Genomic DNA, 23,783 nt, shown 5'->3' on the forward strand with positions numbered 1-23,783 from the left:
AAACAAGTGGGATTACCACAGATTACCTCATCCCACTGGTAGATTTTTTTTTTTTTTTAACTTTGAAGAGAAAACCAGGTTTGGGTGCGGGGGATTATCTGGGCCAGGCGAAGGGACGTGGAAACATCTTCATGAACCGAAATCAAAATCAAAATGAACTGATTTCCTCCTTCATCTTCAAGAGAGACGAGAGCAGCCGACTGAACGCTGCACACACACACACACACACACACACACACACACACACACACACACACACACAGGGATGCTTTTGACAGAAAAAATGAATTAATAATTATTTTACATTTTTGCAATTTTCCATGAGACGGTAAATGCTGCCCAAAAAATGTGACCCCAGTCGACCTGATGGGGGCGCTGTTATATTATTAATTACACGTCAATATTTTTTAAATTTAAAAATTCATAACTCCTACATGGTAAGTCTGGTTTCCATGATGCCCGGTCCAGCAGCCCTCCCTCTGCCTCAGGGCCACCAGGGGGCGCTCTTCATATCTGATCAATATTGGACCGAGCTGATCAGGCTTATTGATGTCTAATTTAGTTTTCATGACACTGACCAATGAACCTCAAAAGGGGCGTGGTTTAGCACATAAATGGACAAAAGTCAACCACCGTTGGGCCAATCAGCACGAAGCTGACAGGATCTGAAACACGGAGCCGCCACTAGGGGGCGCTAGGAAGGAAAAACAGCAGATCTGCATCACATCAGCAGCTTTTTTTATTCCACTTTGTCACGTTTTCACATCACACTGCATCAGGGGGTTTCAACGTGTGGTCGGGGGCCCCTGGGGGGTCCCTGAGGGTCTTCCAGGAGGCCCAACATGAGGTTCCAGGCCTCTGAGGGGCCACTGAGTCTCTACAAGCGTTTCAACACAAGAACCGTGTTTCCTGTTTCAGGTCGTTCTGAGAAAAACACTCAACTTTTCTCTGAGATTAAAAAAAGGTGAAAGGAAAACTTTTATTATTTTGTGAGTTTTTTTCCTCATAAATTTCTGATGTTAATCTTGAAAATTCAGAATTTTTTTCTCAGAATTCTTTTGGCCCCGACACAGAACACGACCTGAAACTGAAAAACAAACAACAACAAATGAAAAAACAAACAACAACAAAAAAAACAACTTCTGTTCTATTTCACATCACAGACGCTCCCTGTGTTTAGTGGACCTGTCTCGCTCTCTGTCTCTCTCTCTCTGCCTGTCTGTGTCTCTGTCTCTTTCTTTTTCTCGCTGTCTGTCTGTGTCTCTCTCCCTGTCTCTCTCTCTTTGCCTGTCTGTGTCTCTGTCTCTCTCTCTCTGCCTGTCTCTCTCTCTGTCTCTGTCTGTGTCTCTTTCTTTTTCTCTCTGCCTGTCTCTCTCTCTGTCTCTGTCTTGGTCTCTGTCTGTGTCTCTGTCTCTCTCTTTTTCTCTCTGCCTGTCTGTGTCTCTCTCTCTCCTCCTGTCAATCTCTGTCTCTCTCTCCCAGTTTTTACTCCTCTCGCCGTCTCTCTCTCTCTCCCTCTCCCTGGGCCTGTCTCTCTCCCTGTCTCTCTCTCTCTGTCTGTCTCTCTCTCTCTCCCTCTCCCTGTCTCTCTCTCTCCTCCTCTCCTCTTCTCCTCGGTGTCTCTCGCCCTCCCTCGCCCTCTCTCCGTTGCGTGGCGCCCCCCTCTGGTCGTAGCCGTCGTCCTCGTTCTCCTGCTTCACTCTGACGGTGGGAGGAGGAGGAGGAGGAGGAGGAGGAGGAGGAGACGGGGAGGAAGAGGAGGAACGCTGTGACTGGCTCTCCTTCTCCTTCTTCTTCTTCTCCTTCTTCTCTTTCTTCTTCTTCTTCTTCTCTTTCTTGTCTGAAGGGGAAAATTAACAAGAAATTAGCAAAGAGTTACAAGAAAATGACCTGGAAATTAGCTATTAAAAAGAAGAACAGGAAAAAACCCTAAAATTAAAAATAAATAAATTTTAAAAAAATAAATAAAATAGAAATTATCCTCAAAACTGGGAAAAATGTCCAGAAATTTATATTTATAATTATGATGATGATATTACAATAGTAATATTTTCTTTGTTGGCTCATTTTCAGGTTTTGTCTTCTTTAAGAACCTTCAGGTGGCTGTCTGTGGAGGCTCTCAGGTGCCTGCTCCTCCAGGTGCAGGGAAACTGCTGAGTCATGACCTGAGCGGTTCCTCAGGTGTGTGCTGGACAGGTGTGCAGCCTCATGATGACAGCACTGCTGCGTTTCTTCTCCTGGATCTCGCTGCTGCTTCCACAAACGGCCAGTTTGGGTAAGCACTACCTCCAGCCGCTCAGGTCATGACTCAGCAGTTTAACGACCGTCAGGTGGCTCTAACGACCGCCAGGTAACCCAAACGTGACCGTAACGACCGCCCAGTGACCGTAACGACCGCCAGGTGACCCTAACGACCGCCAGGTGACCCTAACGACTGCCAGGTGACTGTAACGACCGCCAGGTGACTGTAACGACCGCCAGGTGACTGTAACGACCGCCAGGTAACCCTAATGACCGCCAGGTGACTCTAACGACCGCCAGGTAACCCTAACGACCGCCAGGTGACTCTAACGACTGCCAGGTGACTGTAACGACCGCCAGGTAACCCTAATGACCTCCAGGTGACTCTAACGACCGCCAGGTAACCCTAATGACCGCCAGGTGACTCTAACGACCGCCAGGTAACCCTAATGACCGCCAGGTGACTGTAACGACCGCCAGGTGACTGTAACGACCGCCAGGTAACCCTAATGACCGCCAGGTGACTGTAACGACCGCCAGGTAACCCTAACGACCACCAGGTGACCCGAACGTGACCCGAACGACCGCCAGGTAACCCTAATGACCGCCAGGTGACCCCAACGTGACCCTAAGGACCGCCAGGTGACCCTAACGACCACCAGGTGACCCCAACGTGACCCTAAGGACCGCCAGGTGACCCTAACGACCACCAGGTGACCCCAACGTGACCCTAAGGACCGCCAGGTGACCCTAACAACACTAGCGAGGTGGTCCCAACAGGAAGGGGCGCTACCGAGCCAGCGACCTGGAGAACCAGCCCACAGGTGAAGCAGCTGGACTCCCACCTGTCAGTCAGAGCTGAGGAAGAGGAGCGGTGGTGAGCCCCTGAGCTCAGGTTCTGCTCTGTTCTCCTTTTCCTTTTCTTTGATAATTTCCAGGTGTTTTTTTTTTTTCTTTTCAGGTGAATCTGCTCTGGTTTGTTCCCTCCTCACCTTTCTTGGGCTTCTTCACGGGGACGCTGTACTGCTCCTCCTCTTCCTCAGACGATGAAGGCTCGGCGGCTCGGGGGGCGCAGCCTTCGTCCCTCAGCCTCTTCGTCACCTCGTCCACATCCTCCGAGTCTTTGGGAGGACGGTAGTCTTTAACGTGATCCACACGGATCGTCCGCCCTTTGATCTGACACACACACACACACACATTACTTTCACTGTCGATTCATTTTAATTGTTAGAAACAGTTTTCTTTTTTTAACTTTTTTTTTTAAATATTTGCAAAGTAGCAAAGGAACGACTGAAACATTAGTTTTAAAAAATTAGTAAAAAACTGAAAATTTGGAAAACATACATGATTTTATTCTGATTTATAATTATTGAAATGATGAACTTAAACATCAGATTTCACAAGCAGAAACATGATGCATTACAGTGTGTGTGTGTGTGTGTGTGTGTGTGTGTGTCACCTTGATGCCGTTGAAGTTGTCCACAGCGAGGATGGTGCTGCGCTGGTCCTCGTAACACAGGAAGCAGAAACCTTTGGACTTGCCCGTCTTCTTGTCCCGCACCAGGTTGATGTTGACGACCTCGCCGTACCTGACAGGTGAGACAGGTGAGGCAGGTGAGACAGGTGAGACAGGTGAGACTCTCACTCAGTCTAAGCCTTTGAAACCTGAGCAGATTCACTTCATTTCTTTCAAAAACTCAGGAAAAAGGCAGTGAGCAACTTAATGACCCCATAATAACCCTAACCCTAACACCAAAAACAAGGAAACTGACGGAAATTAAGATTCTGAAAACTGAAATAAAATAAGGAAAATGACCTGAAAATTAGCCAGAATCATATAACATTAAATTTGTAATTATGATGATAAACATTTTCCCAAAGTGTTTTGATAATTTTCTAATTCTCTCTTTCTGCTAATGAACCTTTTACTGAAGGAAAACAACGTCTACCACACTGCATTTATCAGGATTATAATTTCATCAGCGGGCAGCAGGACTGATCCAGGATCAGTGTGTTGTAGTCACACCACACATGAGCAGAGTGGGCGGGGCAACTGGGAGGAGGAGGAGGAGGAGGAGGAGGAGGAGGAAGAGGAGGAGGTACTCACTGGGAGAAGACGCAGATGATGTCACCCTCCGTCAGCTCGTATGGAAACCCTCCTGCATCATCATCACATAAGAAGCAGGATCAATATGGATCTTTGGTATCAGCCATGACAGCTGATATAAAGGGCCAATATTCATTTGTAGTAAATCTGAATTATTCCCATTATTCCCACAGGTGCGGTGCAGAGTTTGGTTCCAGACTGGCCGGGACATGGTGGGTTTTTCTTACCGATGAATATCCAGGCGGAGTCTCTGTACTCTGAGTGCCAGGACACGCCGTCCTTGACGCCGAGGTCGGCCTCGCGCTCGTTCAGCTCGTTGATCAGCCTCACCTTCGTTAAGGGGCTGCAGGCAGAGACAGACAGCGGCTCAGGAACAGAGCTTTCACAACACAACACAGGCTGCACTCATCTGAACATCATCATCATCATCATCATCATCACCACAAACACAGCACAGCTCTTTACTCTTTAACCGCTTTAGCTGCCCGATCGATAGATTCATTTAATTTATGATTAAATGTAAAATGACAAAAACATTTGCAAAACTGTATTTCTTTGGCTTCTCTGTAAACAAATAGCTTATTTTATTTTATTTTTTTAAACTGGTCACTTCATGCCAACTGGGAGCTCAAACCAATGAAAAACATCAAAACTCTCCTCTCTCTCTCTCCCTAAATCAGACTTTCCAATTCTGAACGATGTGCATGACGTACAAATATGTGCATTGATCCTACAAAAATATTATAGCAATAACTACACACACACACACACACACACACATATTATTTCTTCTAAAGAGAGATATTTCTCTCCTCTAGAACTCTGTGTCTGTCTGTGACTGTTTCCTGTGTCATGTCTGGACGACCTGCTGCTGGATCAGTTTTTCCACAATTTGGGATCAATAAATTGCATCTATCTATATCTACATCTATATCTATGCAGGGGAGGATTCCCAGCAATCCCTGAACGCAGCATGTAACCATAGCTTTGTGCGGTTAGGGTTAGGGTTAACCTTTGTGCGGTAAGCGGAGGAGGAGGAGGAGGAGGAGGGCTCATTTATATCAGGGGCTGATTAGTCCAGTCATTTTATGACTCAAGGTCAAATGAACTGCAACAGAAACAAACTCAACTGATTTTGTATCCTCAGTCTGTCCTGAGTGAGGGAAAAAAAGCCCTGAAGAATCCCACTGGGGGAAAGTTTCAAAAAACACCAAAATATAGCCCATTCAAACGCCTATTAACTTTTTTTCTCATGTGAGTAGGGTAAAAATTTTAACCTTTAGGTATCACCATGAAAATTGCTGAGTTGATTACTTACCTTAAGACAAATAAAAAATGTATTGCAAGTTTGTTGAAATTGTTTAGTAACATTAAGGGAGTCCTCGGCAGCCCGAACCAAAATGTTCTCTCTCTCTCTCTCTCTCACACACACACACACACGCACACACAGAGAGAGAGAGAGAGAGAGAGAGAGAGAGAGAGAGAGAGAGAGAGAGGATGTGGACGCAGATTCTAACTGCGGGAACTTTGTGTTTTCTTACTAATAACAACACGGACATTCCTCAGAATTAAATGTCCAGGACACTTTATAAGAGTTGCTCTTCTCTCGGGCGCAGGTCAGAGCCGCCTCGGCCCCGCAGCAGCCACGGAGCCAGGGCTTTACCAACACGTCATTAACAGCTTTATTAGCATGGTTTATTACACAGGTTTATTAACAGGTTTATTAAGGCCACGTGTGTTTGTTGTGTGCCGAAGCCCACAGCCGCTCCCACAGAGGCAGCACGCCGGGTCAGGGGCTGTGAGAGCCGGAACACAGTTCGGGAGCAGCGTCCCTGCACGGAGGCTACAGCACAGCTAGCCTGTTAGCACAGCTAGCCTGTTAGCAAACAGAGCGCAGAAAGTCACGACAAGGCTAAGATTTACATGACTCGGACATGCCTGAATATGAGACAGAAGATAAATCTTTTTTTTTTTTTTTTTTGTTAAAGTGAAGATATCGACTTACTTCATGGTGAGCTAGCTAGCCAGCTACACGGAAAGGAAACTGCCGCTGTTTTGGTGATTGTCCGCTTCCGTGTGAATCGTCGCCTCTGCTGCCGCCTGGTGTCCGGAGGCCGAACTGCAAGCCACGGTTTGTTCTGTATTTGATCACATTCAAGTCAGGTACATGACGTGTACGTGCCACATACAGAGATTCTGTAAGTGTGTGTAAAAATGAACGGAGGAAAAACATCTTGGAGCCGGGGGGGTAATATTCGGAGAAATACAAATCCGAAATGAAAGTTGTAAATTTACAGGAAAAAACTCACAAATGTATAAGGAAAAAAGCTTGGATAGATAGATAGACAGATAGATAGATAGATTTACTTTATTGATCCCAAACAGGGAAACTCTTATTTACAGCAGCAATTGAAATACAAAATAAAATTAAATCGAATAAATGCAAAAATATATACAATAAAGACTATATACAGTAAAATATATAAACATCTAACAATATGAAATATACAGATGGTAAATATGAAATATACTGATGGTTGCAATAGTTAAAAACAGAATAAATGTATATTAAACTAAGATTAAAAAAAAAAGTATAAATAATAAATAAACAGTAAAGGTGCTGAGTAGTGGAGGACCAGTGCTAAAACTAAACAGCAGAAATAGGTTTTCTTATTTTTTTTTCTCTCTACATTTTCCCCACAATGGGTTAAACACGGCGTCGTAAATACTAGAGAGATTTTAGTGTTTTTTTTTTTTTTTTTTTTTTTTTTTTAAATTAATTAATTTATTTATTTTTTTTATTTATTTTGATTTTCTGCCGATCTACCGCTCCACATCCCGTCCAGCAGGTGGCGGTAACGCACTTGCAAGCTGGTTTGCCAACCGCCGTTCAAATGTAAAGAAGCAGCAGCGGCAGCAGTAGAGGGAGCTGAGCAGCAGGTGGCGCCCTCCGCCTGTAAACAGACCGGCAGTCACAGAGTGAGCCAGTCATGCTAGCTCTGCTTATGTTCATGTAATCAGGATAATATCATTTAATAATCAATAAGCACGGAGAGTGTGTGTGGTTCGGACAGGAGTCAGTTTGGGGGACTGGAGCTCGGACGGACCCGCCAGCAGTTTAGCTGTTAGCCGCGTTAGCCGCGTTAGCCGCTGAGCCTGCCGGAGGTCCCGCAGGCCGTCCGGGCTCACCTGGACGCCATGCCTGCAGCCTGACAGAGCTCAAGTTTTCATCTTTTCTTGTGGGACACCGCAGCTCGTGGACAGGTAAGAGCGGTGGGAACATGCAGGGATTATCTTCACTGTGTCTGAACCAGAGTTTCCAGTGTTTTCGGTTCACAAACCAGTCAGTGTGGTGGTTCACTGACACTATCCAGCGCATGTACTCTGTAAACCTGCATGTATGTGTGATATTATATAGATATATAGAGCTTTTCTGAATCGTGAGGGGCCTCTTGTAAGATCGGCGTGTGTATAATTCACTCAGCCCTTGTTGTTTTAATAAAATCTCAATGTGAAAGCCTGTTGACGCCGCGCACCGCCGCCCTCCGCCGTGAACTGAGGTTATGGAAAAAAACAGTCCACCAGTAATAAAAGTCACTAGTTTATGGACACAGGAAGTGCTTAGTGGATTATATGTCGGCCGAATTGATAAATGTAAGATGATGATTCAGAAAGATATTGACAACCAGTGTTCTCCAATGTACGCACTTGCCGATAAGCAAGGATCCTTTAATCTGACGGATTTTTGAACGAGGTTTGGTTGGGAGCGTCTCCATATGAGACAGCAGAGCCTCCTGACTTATCCCATCTGAGAAACACCGAGGTGCCGACAACGGCATGACGTCATGACGTGCAATAGACGTCAAAAAATACCAACAAGAAAAAAATGTAAAAACTTGTTACAGATTAATTTAATTTGCCTAGTTAAATCTACATTTGATCACAATAATGACTGACAGGCTTTCTTTCATTAGCAACGCATCCTGATGCTGACAGGATTTTCTTCACTTGTTAGAAACTGAAAATTAAAGAAATAACTTTTAATTTAGACGTTGAAGTGCAGGGAGACTGCTGCTGAATCAACACAGTCTCTCTCTCTCTCTCTCTCTCTCTCTCTCTCTCTCTCTCTCTCTCTCTCTCTCTCTCTCTCTCTCAGCAGGATGATTTCTCAGATCTTCATCTTGTCCTCCAAAGGAGATCACCTCATCTATAAAGACTGTATCCTCATCTCTCACACACACACACACACACACACACACACACACACACACACACGAGAGGCTGGATGTGAGCTGTGGCAGTGTGTCCTGACCCGGCTGTCTGCCTCTACACAGAGCAGACCTTAAAGGAGCATTCCACTCTTTTTAAATGTTTGTCCTGTCCACATTTTCCACGTCAACAAACGGTTTATAAAGTTTTCACAGCCCAGAGTCAGACGGTGAGTTTGTGGCTGAAGCAGCCGCCTCATAATGTTCTGCTCAACATTCAGAAACCACACAGCTGATGATTGGCTGTGCAAAGCAAAGCGTTTCCCCGGGGACTATTTTCCCTGGCGGAGGAGGAGGAGGAGGAGGAGGAGGAGGAGGAGGAGGGTGCGTTTCACAAAAGCCGACACCTGGGAGGTGTGCACTCTGACCTCAGTGACATCACTTCCTGCTGAACTGTTCCTCTCTCTTCATCCTGTTAGACTGAAACCTGTTCTCTCTCTCACACACACACACACACACACACACACACACACACACACACTTGTTTTGATTTGTCTTTAACCGGCCCGTCAGTCCGAGGCGAGGCGGGCAGCGACGCCGTCACCGTGTTCTATGAGAAGGTCACAGCGCTGCCCGGAGACCAGCCACCCGTTGTCATGGTAACGCTGTGATGTGAATCATTACCTGTGGATTACCTAGTGGGAGTTTTATTGCCCTCCTCGTCACAACCTCTAACGTATAAAGTCCCACAGTCTGCTCCCAGTTTTCCATGTTTAATTTAACCTAACTTCATTTAATTTAATTTAATTTAATTTAACTTAATTTAATTTAATAAAAAATCTATGAATTAACTATGTATGTAAATTTAGTCATAAGTAATAAATTTTATTTGTTTTCAAAATACTTTCCCCCGTCATTTAGCGGGTACATTTTATTCTTTATTTTCTCCATTTTTAAGTTTTATATTTTTATTTTTTCTCCATGTTATTTCTTTAATGTACAGAGCACATTCCACATGAAGGAAAATTACATTTAATTTATTTTATTTGATTTTGATTTTGTTTCGAGCAGCTGCCTCTCTCACCTCTGCTGTGTGTGTGTGTGTGTGTGTGTGTGTGTGTGTGTGTGTGTGTGTGTGTGTGTGTGTGTGTGTGTGTGTGTGTGTTTTGCAGAGTCATGGTGATCTGCACTTTGTCCACGTCCGGCAGGGCGGTCTCTACTGCGTCGCCACCACCGCCGCTGACTCCTCCCCCTTCACCGTCATCGAGTTCCTGAACAGGTAATGGCGCCGGGGCGGGGCCTGCTGTGACATCACTGAGGGGGCGTGGCCACAGCTGCCTCATGTCCTCTTTAAAAACAACAACAATTATAACAATACTAATCTTTATTTATAGGACACTTTTCAAAATCAACGTTACAAAGTGTGAAAATTAAAATAACTGACAGAAGTCGTAAATAATCAGCTTTTAGAAAACAGTTTGAGGAATAAAAACCAATGAAAGACAAAAAAAGTAAATTTAAACTCCCCAGAGAGTCTCACGATTTCGAAGCAGACGCCTTTTGATCCGCCTCAGAAGAAGCTTTGAAAAGTGATGGAGCAACACGCACATAAAGACAGACAGATGTTTGAATAAAGCGTCTAAAAAATAAAAGCACAGCAGTAAAGACTGAGGCAAGTCCAGCCTGATTTTCAAAATAAAGGTTTATAAGGCAGTAACAATAACAGTTATGACTGTCAGAGTGAGAGTGACATCATAATAGTAACAGATAAAAATGTGTGCGTGCACTGTCACGTGATCTGTGCTGGTCAATCAGCAGCAAACACCAAATGCCCCGCCCACTTCTTAAGTACATCTCTAACCTGATTGGCTGAACATGTTTTGAATCCTGACGTTCACGTGTTTTTATGTCGTTTTACACACTCGAGTGATGTTCCTGTGTGTGTGTGTGTGTGTGTGTCTGCAGGTTAATGGCTCTCATTAAAGACTACTGTGGCAGTCTGTCAGAGAAGTCGGTGCGGATGAACTTTGCTCTGATCTACGAGCTGCTGGATGAGGTCGTGGTGAGTCTGCTGCTCTCTCTCACACACACACACACACACACACACACACACACAGGAAGTCCTCAGCAGTGTTAGGGCCGGAATACACTTGCCGCCGACAACACGTATGCATCATGGCTGCCGTGCATATGTTGCGGCCGTTTGACGTGAGGGAACGTGACACGTGTGCGAGATGCAAGCCTCTCTACTCCAACACACACACCCAGCCAATACCATCTTGGTGTGTGTGTGTGTGTTGGAGTGCTGAATGTGCGGAGCGATTAGGGCAACAGCTCGTCAAACGCACTGGCCGACGGAAATATTCCCGGTGTTTCTCCTCGTCAGTCGCGTGCATCGACAGAACAAGAGAAACAAATCCCCCGTTTGCTCTGCGGGTCTGATTGAGGTTCCGCACCGACTGCCTCCGATGGCGACGCTGTTTCTGTTTCTGCTGCAGTCTTAACAAGCAAAACGACGAGTTCTTCCTCCTCAAGCGTGTCCATGTTTGTTTACAATACCGGCATGCCATTTCCAGAATTTCCCTGGTTGGGATCAATAAAGTACACTACTCACAAAAAGTTAGGGATATTCGGCTTTCGGGTGAAATTTCAGGATGATCCTAAAATGCATTATAACCTTTCCAGGTGAACTTAATGTGACCTTCTGTAAACTTTTGAATGCACATGTCCAACTGTTCAATGTTTCAGTACTTTTTGCACAAGTTGCTGTTCTCTAACAAGGAGTTTAACGGCAAAATTCACATCAGGTGTTTGATGCTCCAGCTCATCGAGGTCGTATCATTAGGGAACGGCTGCTGGAGACTGGGGTACCTCAAATGGAGTGGCCTGCACTTTCTCAGACCTGAATCCCATAGAAAACCTATGGGATCAGCTGAGTGGCCGTGTAGAGGCTCGGAGCTCTGTACCCCAGAACCTCAATGTCCTGAGGGCCGCCCTTCAAGAAGAGTGGGATGCCATGCCTCAGCAGACAATAAGTCGACTTGTGAACAGCATGAGACGTCGCTGTCAAGCTGTAATTGATGCTCAAGGGCACATGACAAGTTATTGACACTGACATTTTTTGTTGTGGTATATCCACCACTGTTGTTGGCTTTTGTTTCAAGAAATTGTTTGAGATGAGGAAATCACCAGTGTATGCTTCTACTTAAATGCCCTACTTTCATGATATAATATCACTGTAGCGTGAACTTTTTACATTTTCCATAAATTTCACCCAAAAGCCAAATATCCCTAACTTTTTGTGAGTAGTGTGTATCTATCTATCTATCTATCTATCTATCTATCTATCTATGTTGGCAATACTGGCTTTTTCGCAATTTCTGGGTCCGATTGCTGCTGTCTGCCCCCTAGTGGAGACCTCCAGTATCATTACGTTTGGTCATGCAGCAGGAATACTCCAGCCTGTGTGTGTGTGTGTGTCAGGACTATGGTTACATCCAGACGACGTCCTCTGATGTTTTGAAGAACTTCATCCAGACTGAAGCCGTTTCCTCCAAACCGTTCAGCCTCTTCGACCTCAGCAACGTCGGCCTGGTAACCGCACACACACACACACACACACACACACATGCACACACACACACACACACATGCACGCACGCACTGAGATATGACCTTAAATACAAGTGAATATTCCAGTAAAAAATGTTGTGTTCCTGCTGTTTTTTTTTTTGTTTTTTTTTTTCTAAAATCACAAAGTAACCAGCAGCACAAAGATGATGAGACTAAAGTTAAAGGGACATTCCAACATTTTGGGCAAAATCCACTTTCCATCGTCCACTGATTCAGTTCCTATGGGTAGCATTTCCTGTTAGCTTAGCATAAAGACTTGAGGTCTATGGGAGTTGTTAGCCTGGCTGCATCAAAGTGAAAAATCAAACCTCCCAGCAGCTGTGAAGCGTCTCATCTGCACAGAGGAGCACGAGGCGTTCAGGGGTTTACGTTAAGAAAACTCCAGCTGGTCACATGAACGTGTCCTCAGGTGGGAGGACGTCGCCTTGGAAACCGTCAGCAACATGCTCACCATCCTCTGACAGTTTACGGGCGACTGATGAACCATCATCGTCATCATAATAATAATCATCATAACTCTGATCGTTTCATTATTGATTAGTATTCTGTTGATTCATTGATCATGAAAACGGCGGTGGATGGGCGGGGCGTAGTCGTAGCTGCAGTGCATTGTGGGTGGGCTGACGGGCCGCTGTGGTTGTGTTTGTCAGTTCGGAGCCGAGACGCAGCAGAGCAAGGTGGCTCCCAGCTCGGCCGCCACCAGACCCATCCTGTCCAGCCGGGGAGAGCAGGTACACACACACACACACACACACACACACACGCCTTTTTCATTTGAGGAAATGACCTGAAATTAGAAGAGAAGAGAAAAATGGCCTGAAAATTAACCAGAAAAGGAATTTATTTCCTTAAATATTAATGTAATTACCTCATTTTAAAGTGAATCATAATCATAAATTGGACATTTTTCCCTAGTTTGATAATTTTCTTATAATTCTCTCTCTTCTTCTGTTGTTTTTAGTCGTTTCCAGGTCATTTTCTGTCTTACTTGCTGACTCAGGTTGTCGTTCAGTTGCTCTTTGCCTTCTGGCGCCCGTCCGCTCGGGGTCAGAGGGTGAAGCGTTTGTGAAAAACACGAGCAGCCTGAGACGGTGTCGCCTCGTCTTTGGTGTGAACGGACTCTCATGAATATTCATGAGCCGTCGGAGCAGCAGCCTCTCTGTGAAAAGTGTCCGTGTGTTTCCCTGCAGGGCGGGAAGAGCGAGATCTTCGTGGACGTGATCGAGAGGCTCTGCGTCGTCATCGGCTCCAACGTGAGGACGCCCTTCACCTCCTCTCTCCTCCTCTCTCCTTCCACACCTCCATTTCTCTCTCCTGCTCTCTGCTGCTCGCCTCCACTCAGGGCCGGAGAGAAGCTCTAGCCGGGGGGTCAAAGGTCAACAAGATGGGAACCAAAACTGTCTTTAGTAATTTAGTGTATAAGGGTTAGAGTGTATGAAGCCGTTCCCATGTGAAGTTTTTATGTTGATACTCTTTGTTACACACATTTGATGCAAAATTTAAGCATTTTTCTGACCCCTGGATTCATAAAAACGGTCAAAATTCCTCCAAAATCCCACATCAGGACACCAAGACCCTGAGGAACCCCACAAGCTCTGTGTGTGTGTGTGTGTGTGTGTGTGTGTGTGTGTGTGTGTTGAGGTTATTTTCCCAGCCACAGAGCTCATTATTCACAGCGACTGTGTTTTCTGCTGCTCAGATGCTGCGAGGCGTTCGAGCGACAGTAAGAAATACGAGCGCCGTTTGTTTTAAAGGCAGAAGAAGAAGCCGATTGTGTTTGCGGCTGGCAGGGGAAACAACACCAGTTAATCAGCAGGGCGAGTGTGCGTGTGTGTGTGTGTGTGTGTGTGTGTGACACAGTCCTGAGCAGAGCTGTTTGTGCCGCAGGGCGTCGTGATGAAGGCCGACGTCGAGGGAGAGATCCGAGTCAAGTGCTACATGCCCAGCTGCTCGGGTGGGTGTGAGCTCCGCCTCTTGATGCCGCTCCCCTCCGGCCAATCAGCAACAAGACGCATCGCCACGCCGCGCTCCCGTCTCCCGTCCCGCTTAAAGGCACGATCCGCTGAAACGTGCAGCTCCTCAGGCGTCCGACGTCAAAACCTCCTCAAGTTTGAGTTTAAAAGGCGTCACAGTTTAAAGTGCAGCTGGAATGGGATCAAACCCCTGGGCGGGAGGGCTTTTATTTTGAAGGGTTCAATGAAATTCGGTCCATGTCAGTTTCATTTTTATTTTTCCAGTATTTTTGGAGTGATTTCTTCCTGACTTTATTTATTTAGTGGTTAATTCTCAGGTCTTTTCTTGCCAGTTTGCTCATTTTCTGTGTTCCTGAAGACACTGAATTGTATTGATTGGTGCAGATTTAGACGTAAGTTTTAAAAGTTACCCTTCCAGCACCAGAACTGAACGGTAAACCAGGATATAATCTGGATTAGAAATGAATAAATGAGCATGATGACCTTTTATCACAGCGCCTCCATGAGGTCAGACACGGACAGGTGACGTGATCCTGTTGCTGATTGGCTCGACGGCTGCCTGCGTCGTGTGTGAGACGACGTGCTCATGTTTGACTTTTCCTCCAACACACACATATTTAGATCTGATCAGACACACACTCAGTGTCACATCATCAGCTCCACCTGTGTAATCTAATCTAATCTAATCTAATCTAATCTAATCCAGCTGCTGTGCCATGACGTTTCCTCTCCTGCTGCCTATAATGCTCAGCTTGTCTTGTTGTCACGGTAACAGAGGTGTTCATTCACTTCTGTGTTTGGCATTGAGCTCATAGTTAGTGCTGCACTTTACTGACAGCTGTTTCCAATATTCTGTCCCCCCTCACTGTGTACGAATGGAGAGGACAAAAAACTAGAAACCCCTCTCAGTGTAATGCAGTCCAGTAGCAGACCTCTGCAAACTACAACCTCAGTAATAATGTGTGTGTGTGTGTGTGTGTGTGTGTGTGTGTGTGTGTGTGTTGCTCTCTCTGTGACAGAAATGCGAATCGGTCTGAATGAGGAGTTCAGCATCGGGAAGTCACAGCTCAGAGGTCAGTCTGCTCCTTTTTTGCTGTTTTTTTTTGTTTGTTTGTTTGTTTACTGCTGTTCTGTTAATGTTATTTGTTAACATTATGTTATATGTTAACCCTATAAAGCCTGAACTATGAAAGAATTGGCAGAAAATTCCAATTTTTTGAAATGGAACCCTTCATTTAGTCCTATAACAAAATTAAAAAAAAAAAAAAAAAAGATTATTACATATGGTTTTTTCTGTTGTATCATATATGATATGTACTGAAGTGCCAATGGTATGGTCCAGGGTGAACAGGGGAAGTGTCCAAAGGTATACAACAGCATTTTGGTCAAGTATTGATTAAATTGAAAAGGGAATGTGGTAATTGATAACGTGGATCATTTATGATACAAATGGCCTTATAGGGTTAAGCTGTCCTTCATTTTGCCCTTGCACACACACACACACACACACACACAGTTTGCCACTAGCCACACAAGCTAATCCCTAGCCAAAAAACAGGGTTAAGTTCTGAGTCGCATTTAACCCTTTGGAAGGTGAACAGAGGGGCTTGTGGGAAAAGAAAGGAAAAGAGCTAGAAACGACCTGCAAATCAAGAAAATGACCCAAAAATTATAAAAAAAAAAAAAAAAAAAAGAGAGAAAATTAGTAGAAAATGATCAAAAACCTGGAGACAAAACCCAAAACTACATTAATAATAATAATAATAATAATCATTATTATTATTTATTTTTTTTGCTAATTTTCAGGTCATTTTCTTGTTTTCTTCTTCCTTTCTTTTTTCCTTCAGATTTTTAGGACGTTTCATTTCTGTTGGTTGTTTTTTCTTTTTGTCTCGGGCTCATTTTTGGGTCATATTCTGGTTCCTGCCAAGTGGCTCAGGCCTTCCTCCTGTTTTTAAAGGACGTCACATGACTCTGCTCAAAGGGAACAGGACGACCCGGGACTCGGCTCCGCCTGCCCCTCGGTGTGTGACGCTGTGTGTGTGTGTGTGTGTGTGTGTGTGTGTGTGTGTGTGTGTGTGTGTGTGTGTGCGCCCCCTGCAGGCTACGGCGCGGCGGTGCGGGTAGACGAGTGCAGCTTCCACCAGGCGGTGCGTCTGGACGAGTTCGACAGCCACCGGATCCTGAGAGTGTGTCCCAGCCAGGGAGAGGTGCACCTCCTGTCTGCAAGCCTCTTTAAAGGAGCATTCCAACAAAATCCCCTTTTCCCTCTCAGACGTCCCCAGCCTGAGACCAGATGTTGGACACCGTCTCCACCTCTGGACGTCCTCTGGTTCAGTTGCTATGGGCAGCATCTCCTGTTAGCTTAGCATAAAGACTGGAAGTCTATGGGAGCTGTTAGCCGCTCCATGTAGCTCAGATCCACATGGTCCTCTGTGTGAGTCAGACGCCTCAGAGCTAACCACTCCCATAGACCTCAAGTCTTTATGCTAAGCTAACAGGAGATGCTGCCCACAGGAGCTGAGCCAGAGGTGCAGACGGTGTCCAACATCTGGTCTCTGGTCTCAGTCTGGGGACGTCTGAGACAGAAAAGGAGATTTTGTTGGATTATTCCTTTAATGTGGGTTTAAGCCGTGGACTGCAGTCTGATTCCACAGAAACTGAACTGGACCATAAATCAGTATTGATTATTGATCAGTCGTCATGGTGACAGTGTTAGGAACAACATGATCAGATTTTTATTTCACAGAAGAAGAACTTTTTCATTTGGTTCAGTGGGACAAACTTCTTCTTCCTCCTCCACCTCCTCCTCCTCCTCCTCGTCCTCCTCTTCCTCCTCCTCCTCCTCCTCCTCTTCCTCCTCTTCCTCCTCTTCTTCTTCCTCCTCCTCCTCTTCCTCCTCTTCCTCCTCTTCCTCCTCTTCTTCTTCCTCCTCCTCCTCTTCCTCCTCTTCCTCCTCCTCTTCTTCCTCCTCCTCCTCCTCCTCTTCCTCCTCTTCCTCCTCTTCTTCTTCCTCCTCCTCTTCTTCCTCCTCCTCCTCCTCCTCTCTTCTTCCTCCTCCTCCTCCTCCTCCTCCTCCTCCTCCTCCTCTTCTTCCTCCTCCTCCTCCTCCTCCTCCTGCAGCAAACAGTGATGCAGTACCAGCTGAGTGATGATCTGCCGTCTGCTCCTCCCTTCCGTCTGTTCCCGACCGTGGAGAGAGACGTCGGGGGCAGGTGGGCCGCTGATGGACACACGCACACGCACACGCACACACACACACACACACACACACACACACACCATAGTGTTTTTAAAATAAAGCCCTGGTGTCTGTGCTGTTTGGGTCAGATGTTCTTCCTGACGGCTCCTGGTTCTTCTTCTTCATCATCATCATCATTATTTGTGGTGGTGTTGTTGTTGGTGTTGTTGTTGTTGTTGTTGTTGTTGTTGTTTTTGGTGGTGGTGGTTTAACTCTTAACCCTCTGAGGTCGGAGCAGATCCACTGGATTTCTGTCAGAGAGACGCAGGGAAGTGATGAGAAAATGAGCTGAACATTTTGGAAAAAACTGACCAGAACGTTTTTAAAGGACAGAAGAACTGATGTCAGGTTAAATGACTGACTGTGTGTGTGTGTGTGTGTGTGTGTGTGTGTGTGTGTGTGTGTGTGTGTGTGTGTGTCTGCAGGCTGCTGCTGTATCTGAAGCTGCGCTGTGATCTGCCACCCAAGAGGTCAGTCCTCCTCCAGGATGCAACCACCACACACACACCGCCGTGTGTGTGTGTGTGTGTGTGTGTAATACACAGAGTGTGTTATCAAACAGCTTATTACATGTGTGTGTGTGTGTGTGTGTGTGTGTGTGTGTGTGTGTGTGTGTGTGTGTGCAGCGCTGCCATCAACGTCTCTGCCACTGTTCCTGTTCCCAAAGCAGCTCTGAGGTAAGGAACATTTAACTCAAACACACACACACACACACACACACACACACATACACACATAGTCTCACACACTCACACACACACACACACACAGTCATACAAACACACACACACCCTCATACACACACACACACACACACACACACACACACTTGTCTTCATCAGGTTCCATTAAATGAATGTATTATTTCAGGTGTTCTTTCACAATAAAAGCTGAATGGAAATTGTATTTAAAAGAGTTTTTCTGACAGAGCCGCCGGCACGCTGCTTTATCAATAAAGTTTATTATTATCAATATTATCATCACTGTCTCTGTCATTGTTTCCCATGCAGCTGCTTATTTCAGGTCATATTTTATAATTCGTATACAAGTTAAATTCATAAACATCCAAATCTACAATAATAAAAAGAGGCAAGCGACTCTCAGCATGGAGCTCTGAGTGAGAGAGAGCCGCCGGGCCGCCTCCCTCGCCCGGGTCGCCTCCCTCTCCGGGCCGCCTCCCTCTCCGGGCCGCCTCCCTCGCAGGGCCGCCTCCCTCGCAGGGTCGCCTCCCTCGCCGGGTCGCCTCCCTCGCAGGGCCGCCTTCCTCGCCCGGGCGGCCTCCCTCGCAGGGCCGCCTCCCTCGCCCGGGTAGGGCCGCCTCCCTCGCCGGGTCGCCTCCCTCGCAGGGTCGCCTCCCTCGCCGGGTCGCCTCCCTCGCCGGGCCGCCTCCCTCGCAGGGCCGCCTCCCTCGCAGGGCCGCCTCCCTCGCCCGGGTAGGGCCGCCTCCCTCGCCGGGTAGCCTCCCTCGCCCGGGTAGGGCCGCCTCCCTCGCCCGGGTAGGGCCGCCTCCCTCGCCCGGGTAGGGCCGCCTCCCTCGCCGGGCCGCCTCCCTCGCAGGGCCGCCTCCCTCGCCGGGCCGCCTCCCTCACCCGGGCAGCCCGGGTAGGGTCGCCTCCCTCGCCGGGTCGCCTCTCTTGCAGGGCGGCCTCCCTCGCAGGGCCGCCTCCCTTGCCCGGGTAGCCTCCCTCGCAGGGCCGCCTCCCTCGCCCGGGTAGGGCCGCCTCCCTCACCCGGGCATCCCGGGTAGGGTCGCCTCCCTCGCAGGGCCGCCTTCCTCGCCCGGGCGGCCTCCCTCGCAGGGCCGCCTTCCTCGCCCGGGCGGCCTCCCTCGCAGGGCCGCCTCCCTCGCCGGGCCGCCTCCCTTGCCCGGGTCGGGTCGCCGCCCGGGTCGGGTCGCCTCCCTCGCCGGGTCGCCTCCCTCGCCGGGTCGCCTCCCTCGCCGGGTCGCCTCCCTCGCCGGGTCGCCTCCCTTGCCCGGGTAGGGTCGCCTCCCTTGCCCGGGTAGGGTCGCCTCCCTCGCCGGGTCGCCTCCCTCGCCCGGGCGGCCTCCCTCGCAGGGCCGCCTCCCTCGCCCGGGCGGCCTCCCTCGCCCGGGCGGCCTCCCTCGCCGGGTCGCCTCCCTCGCCGGGCCGCCTCCCTCGCCCGGGCCGCCTCCCTCGCCGGGCCGCCTCCCTCGCCCGGGTAGGGCCGCCTCCCTCGCCAGGCCGCCTCCCTCGCCAGGCCGCCTCCCTCGCAGGGCCGCCTCCCTCGCCCGGGTAGGGCCGCCTCCCTCGCAGGGCCGCCTCCCTCGCCCGCGTAGGGCCGCCTTCCTCGCCCGGGCGGCCTTCCTCGCCCGGGCGGCCTTCCTCGCCCGGGCGGCCTTCCTCGCCCGGGCGGCCTTCCTCGCCCGGGCGGCCTCCCTCGCAGGGCCGCCTCCCTCGCCCGGGCGGCCTCCCTTGCCCGGGTCGGGTCGCCGCCCGGGTCGGGTCGCCTCCCTCGCCGGGTCGCCTCCCTCGCCGGGCCGCCTCCCTTGCCCGGGTAGGGTCGCCTCCCTTGCCCGGGTAGGGTCGCCTCCCTCGCCGGGCGGCCTCCCTCGCAGGGCCGCCTCCCTCGCCCGGGCGGCCTCCCTCGCCGGGTCGCCTCCCTCGCCGGGCCGCCTCCCTCGCCCGGGTAGGGCCGCCTTCCTCGCCAGGCCGCCTCCCTCGCCAGGCCGCCTCCCTCGCCCGGGTAGGGCCGCCTCCCTCGCCCGCGTAGGGCCGCCTCCCTCGCCCGCGTAGGGCCGCCTCCCTCGCCCGCGTAGGGCCGCCTCCCTCGCAGGGCCATCTCCCTCGCCCGGGTAGGGCCGCCTCCCTCGCCGGGCCGCCTCCCTCGCCGTGTCGCCTCCCTCGCCGGGCCACCTCCCTTGCAGGGCTGCCTCCCTCACCCGGGTCGCCTCCCTCGCAGGGCCGCCTTCCTCGCCCGGGCGGCCTCCCTCGCAGGGCCGCCTCCCTCGCCCGGGTAGGGCATCCTCCCTCGCCAGGCCGCCTCCCTCGCACGGCCGCCTCCCTCGCCCGCGTAGGGCCGCCTCCCTCGCCCGCGTAGGGCCGCCTCCCTCGCCCGCGTAGGGCCGCCTCCCTCGCAGGGCCGCCTCCCTCGCAGGGCCGCCTCCCTCGCAGGGCCATCTCCCTCGCCCGGGTAGGGCCGCCTCCCTCGCCGGGCCGCCTCCCTCGCCGTGTCGCCTCCCTCGCCGGGCCGCCTCCCTTGCAGGGCTGCCTCCCTCACCCGGGTCGCCTCCCTCGCAGGGCCGCCTTCCTCGCCCGGGCGGCCTCCCTCGCAGGGCCGCCTCCCTCGCCCGGGTAGGGTCGCCTCCCTCGCAGGGCCGCCTCCCTCGCCCGCGTAGGGCCGCCTCCCTCGCAGGGCCGCCTCCCTCGCAGGGCCATCTCCCTCGCCCGGGTAGGGCCGCCTCCCTCGCCGGGCCGCCTCCCTCGCCGTGTCGCCTCCCTCGCCGGGCCGCCTCCCTTGCAGGGCTGCCTCCCTCACCCGGGTCGCCTCCCTCGCAGGGCCGCCTTCCTCGCCCGGGCGGCCTCCCTCGCAGGGCCGCCTCCCTCGCCCGGGCGGCCTCCCTCGCCGGGCCGCCTCCCTCGCCGGGCCGCCTCCCTCGCCGGGCCGCCTCCCTTGCCCGGGTAGGGTCGCCTCCCTCGCCGGGTCGCCTCCCTCGCAGGGCCGCCTCCCTCGCAGGGCCGCCTCCCTCGCCCGGGTCGCCTCCCTCGCAGGGCCGCCTTCCTCGCCCGGGCAGCCTCCCTCGCAGGGCCGCCTCCCTCGCCCGGGCAGCCTCCCTTGCCCGGGCAGCCTCCCTCGCCCGGGCAGGGTCCTGCTGCGAGTCAAAGCTCAGCTCACAGCCAGATCAGCGTGAATCCACGCCCGTGTCTCTTTCCCAGCGTCACACACACACACGCTTTTATATTTACCAGCAAATGAAATACTTTGTGTGTGTGTGTGTGTGTGTGTGTGTGTGTGTGTGTGTGTGTGTGTGTGTGTCAGTCTGTGTCAGGAGCTCAGCAGCCCTGATCAGAGCGCTGAGCTGCAGCCTCACAGCCGAGCCGTCGTCTGGCAGATCCCTCGCTTCCCCGGAGGAACGCAGCTGTCTGCCCTCTTCAAGGTCTCACACACACACACACATACACACACACACACACACACACGCTGTCTTTGTCTCACCTGTATCTTCTACCAGTGCACCAGGGGCCTCACGGGGGCCAACCTGGAGTCCTTTAACCCTCAAAACCCTGAATAGACTGATTTCTTTCAAAGTCCTGCAGGGAACAAGACAGAGAGCAGCTTAACAAGAAACAACCCAAAATTAACAAGAAAAAAATAGTACAAAAAAAATTATCTGAAAATTAAGAAAAGAAAAATATACAAATAATGATAGAACAAGAAAACAAAACAAGAAAGAAAAGTTTTAAAAAAAAGTAGAAATACACATAAAAAAAATGACCTGAAAATTAGCACACTGACAAAAGAAAAGGAAAAAAATCAAAGAAGGATTTTTTTTTTCATGAAACGTAACTTTAAATACACAATTATAATAATTAGAGATGTAGTTTTCTGGACATTTTTTCCTGATAATTTTCCAATACTTCTCTCTCTTTTCATTCCATTTTCAACTTTTAACTTTTTCTTGTTAATTTCCGTGTCGTTTCTGAGTTACTGGAAGAAATCCAGTCAGTCTGCTGGGTTCTGACTGTGTGTGTGTGTGTGTGTGTGTGTGTGTGTGTGTGTGTGTGTGCATGCAGCTGGAGGTCCCCGGCCTCAGCTCGGCCTCCATGTTGGAGGTGGGTCCGGTGGGCCTGAGCTTCGAGCTGCCCAAGGTGACGGCCACGGGGCTGCAGATCCGCTTCCTGCGCCTGTCGCCCGTCCAGCCGGGGGCGTCGCAGCGCTGGGTCCGCTACGTCACACACTCCGACTCCTACACCATCCGGATCTGAGCGCCCGCCGCCGCCGCCGCCGCATCCTGACTCGCTCAGTTTCCCAGACGCTGGACAAACCAAGCCAAACCACATTAAACCAGATCAAACCAGATCAAACCAGATCAAACCAGACCTCCAGTGGAAACATGGAGACGCTCAAACGGCTTCAAAGGAAATGGACCTTTACTTTCTTGATTTGTTGATTTGATGTATTTCCTCTTCAAACAGGAAGTTTGGGCGGGGCTTGGTGCAGGGGAGGGTTTGGATACCCAGCCTGAGTCTGTCAGGTCCCGACAGGTCCATACAGGTCCTGACAGGTCCTGACAGGTCCTGACAGGTCCCGTCAAAAATTTAGAGGTGAAGTTGAGGTTCGGGTCTGGTTTGGAAATGTTGGACCTGCTGTCAAACTTTTATTCTGAAGGGACAGGTGGATGAGAGAGGATGTTTACAGATTTGTGAAGGTTTTATTTACTGGTTTATTACTGGAAATTTAAATTTCCAGCCTCTGGAGCAGAATGATGAGGATGATGATGATGATGATGATGATGATGATGATGATGTTGCTCTGACTGAGAGTCTGATTTTTTTCCTCCATTTCTGGAAACTTTTTTCCATCTAAACCAGCTGGAAACATGAAACCACCCGCACATGATACGGAATAAACCAGTGTCATCTGCTCTCCCAGCGCACACACACACACACACACACACACACACACACACTGATATGATGGTGGACTGATGTGTGTTGTGTAAATAAATGTCATTTCTTATTTCTTACTTCATCTGTGCTGCAGTTTTATGTCCTGTCAGAGAGCACACACACACACACACACACACACACACCATGTGGGGAAAAAACATTAAACAAGTTGTTATGTTCTGTGGTTTTCAAAGTGGGGTCTGGGGACCTCCAGGAGTCCTCAGCAAAATGAGGAATAGATCATTTTACATTAATATATTTCATTTTAACCATTAACATACATTTTTACTGTCATCCAAAAAAGCAAATTTTTGCTTATTTTCTGGCCGTTTTTAAAATTTTACCTCCAATAATGTTTTGCAGATTTCTGAAATTAAAGTCATAAATATATGAGGAAAAAAACTGAATATTCTCTGAGATTAAAGAGGTTTATTACAAGAAAAAAAAAACTCACAAATATATGAGAAAAAACTGAAAGAGTTTTCCTATAACATAAATATAATAAAGTGATACTAATTATACATGTAATTTTCTGGACATTTTTCAAATACTTTTTTTTCATTTTTTTTCTTGTTAATTTTATGGTAATTTTCTTGGAACGTTTTACTAATTTCCTGCCAATTTTCGGGTCGTTTCCTGTCAAGTTGCTCATTTAGTGCCGTCACAAAAAATAAATAAATAAATAAATAAAATTAAAGCTGCAAGCAGCGTTGGACGGGCCCTCGCCCCCCGTGCACGTCGGGGACGGCG

The 23,783-nt window shown here is 49.3% G+C and overlaps 2 protein-coding genes across 3 annotated transcripts; one reads left to right on the forward strand and one right to left on the reverse strand.

Moving 5' to 3' along the window:
- Nucleotides 1-721: 721 nt before the first annotated feature.
- rbmx2 (RNA binding motif protein X-linked 2) lies at nucleotides 722-6,484 on the reverse strand. Its single transcript, XM_030068474.1, has 6 exons — nucleotides 6,354-6,484; nucleotides 4,576-4,691; nucleotides 4,349-4,400; nucleotides 3,701-3,830; nucleotides 3,234-3,417; nucleotides 722-1,840 (listed from the first exon to the last, which is right to left on the reverse strand). The coding sequence occupies exons 1-6, from the start codon at nucleotides 6,356-6,358 to the stop codon at nucleotides 1,158-1,160; spliced, it is 1,170 nt and encodes a 389-aa protein (XP_029924334.1). The 5' UTR covers nucleotides 6,359-6,484; the 3' UTR covers nucleotides 722-1,157.
- Nucleotides 6,485-7,263: 779 nt separating this feature from the next.
- On the forward strand, nucleotides 7,264-22,497 carry ap4m1 (adaptor related protein complex 4 subunit mu 1). Of its 2 annotated transcripts, none has more exons than XM_030068466.1 (16): nucleotides 7,264-7,612; nucleotides 8,505-8,566; nucleotides 9,130-9,215; nucleotides 9,729-9,835; nucleotides 10,522-10,618; nucleotides 12,040-12,150; nucleotides 12,840-12,920; nucleotides 13,380-13,442; nucleotides 14,077-14,143; nucleotides 15,182-15,235; nucleotides 16,266-16,372; nucleotides 17,286-17,377; nucleotides 17,829-17,873; nucleotides 18,030-18,080; nucleotides 21,403-21,520; nucleotides 22,158-22,497. In XM_030068466.1, exons 2-16 carry the CDS (start codon nucleotides 8,509-8,511, stop codon nucleotides 22,347-22,349), a joined length of 1,329 nt encoding a protein of 442 aa, XP_029924326.1. In that variant the 5' UTR covers nucleotides 7,264-7,612; nucleotides 8,505-8,508; the 3' UTR covers nucleotides 22,350-22,497. The 2 variants fall into 2 exon arrangements, with proteins under 2 accessions (XP_029924326.1, XP_029924327.1); XM_030068467.1 differs by having other exon boundaries at nucleotides 8,508-8,566.
- The last annotated feature ends 1,286 nt before the right edge of the window (nucleotides 22,498-23,783 follow it).

Source organism: Myripristis murdjan, chromosome 14 (assembly GCF_902150065.1).
Source record: "Myripristis murdjan chromosome 14, fMyrMur1.1, whole genome shotgun sequence".
Taxonomy (NCBI): domain Eukaryota; kingdom Metazoa; phylum Chordata; class Actinopteri; order Holocentriformes; family Holocentridae; genus Myripristis; species Myripristis murdjan.

Bases quoted from the DNA above. Each gene is read 5' to 3' on its own strand.
- ap4m1 (XM_030068466.1), top strand. From the start codon at position 8,509: ATGATTTCTCAGATCTTCATCTTGTCCTCCAAAGGAGATCACCTCATC. The intron at 9,836-10,521 runs GTAATGGCGCCG...GTGTGTCTGCAG, and splicing joins GTCATCGAGTTCCTGAACAG to GTTAATGGCTCTCATTAAAG. The intron at 13,443-14,076 runs GTGAGGACGCCC...TTTGTGCCGCAG, and splicing joins GCGTCGTCATCGGCTCCAAC to GGCGTCGTGATGAAGGCCGA.
- rbmx2 (XM_030068474.1), bottom strand. The intron at 4,401-4,575 runs GTAAGAAAAACC...ATGATGATGCAG, and splicing joins CTCCGCCTGGATATTCATCG to GAGGGTTTCCATACGAGCTG. The intron at 3,831-4,348 runs GTGAGTACCTCC...CTCACCTGTCAG, and splicing joins ATCATCTGCGTCTTCTCCCA to GTACGGCGAGGTCGTCAACA.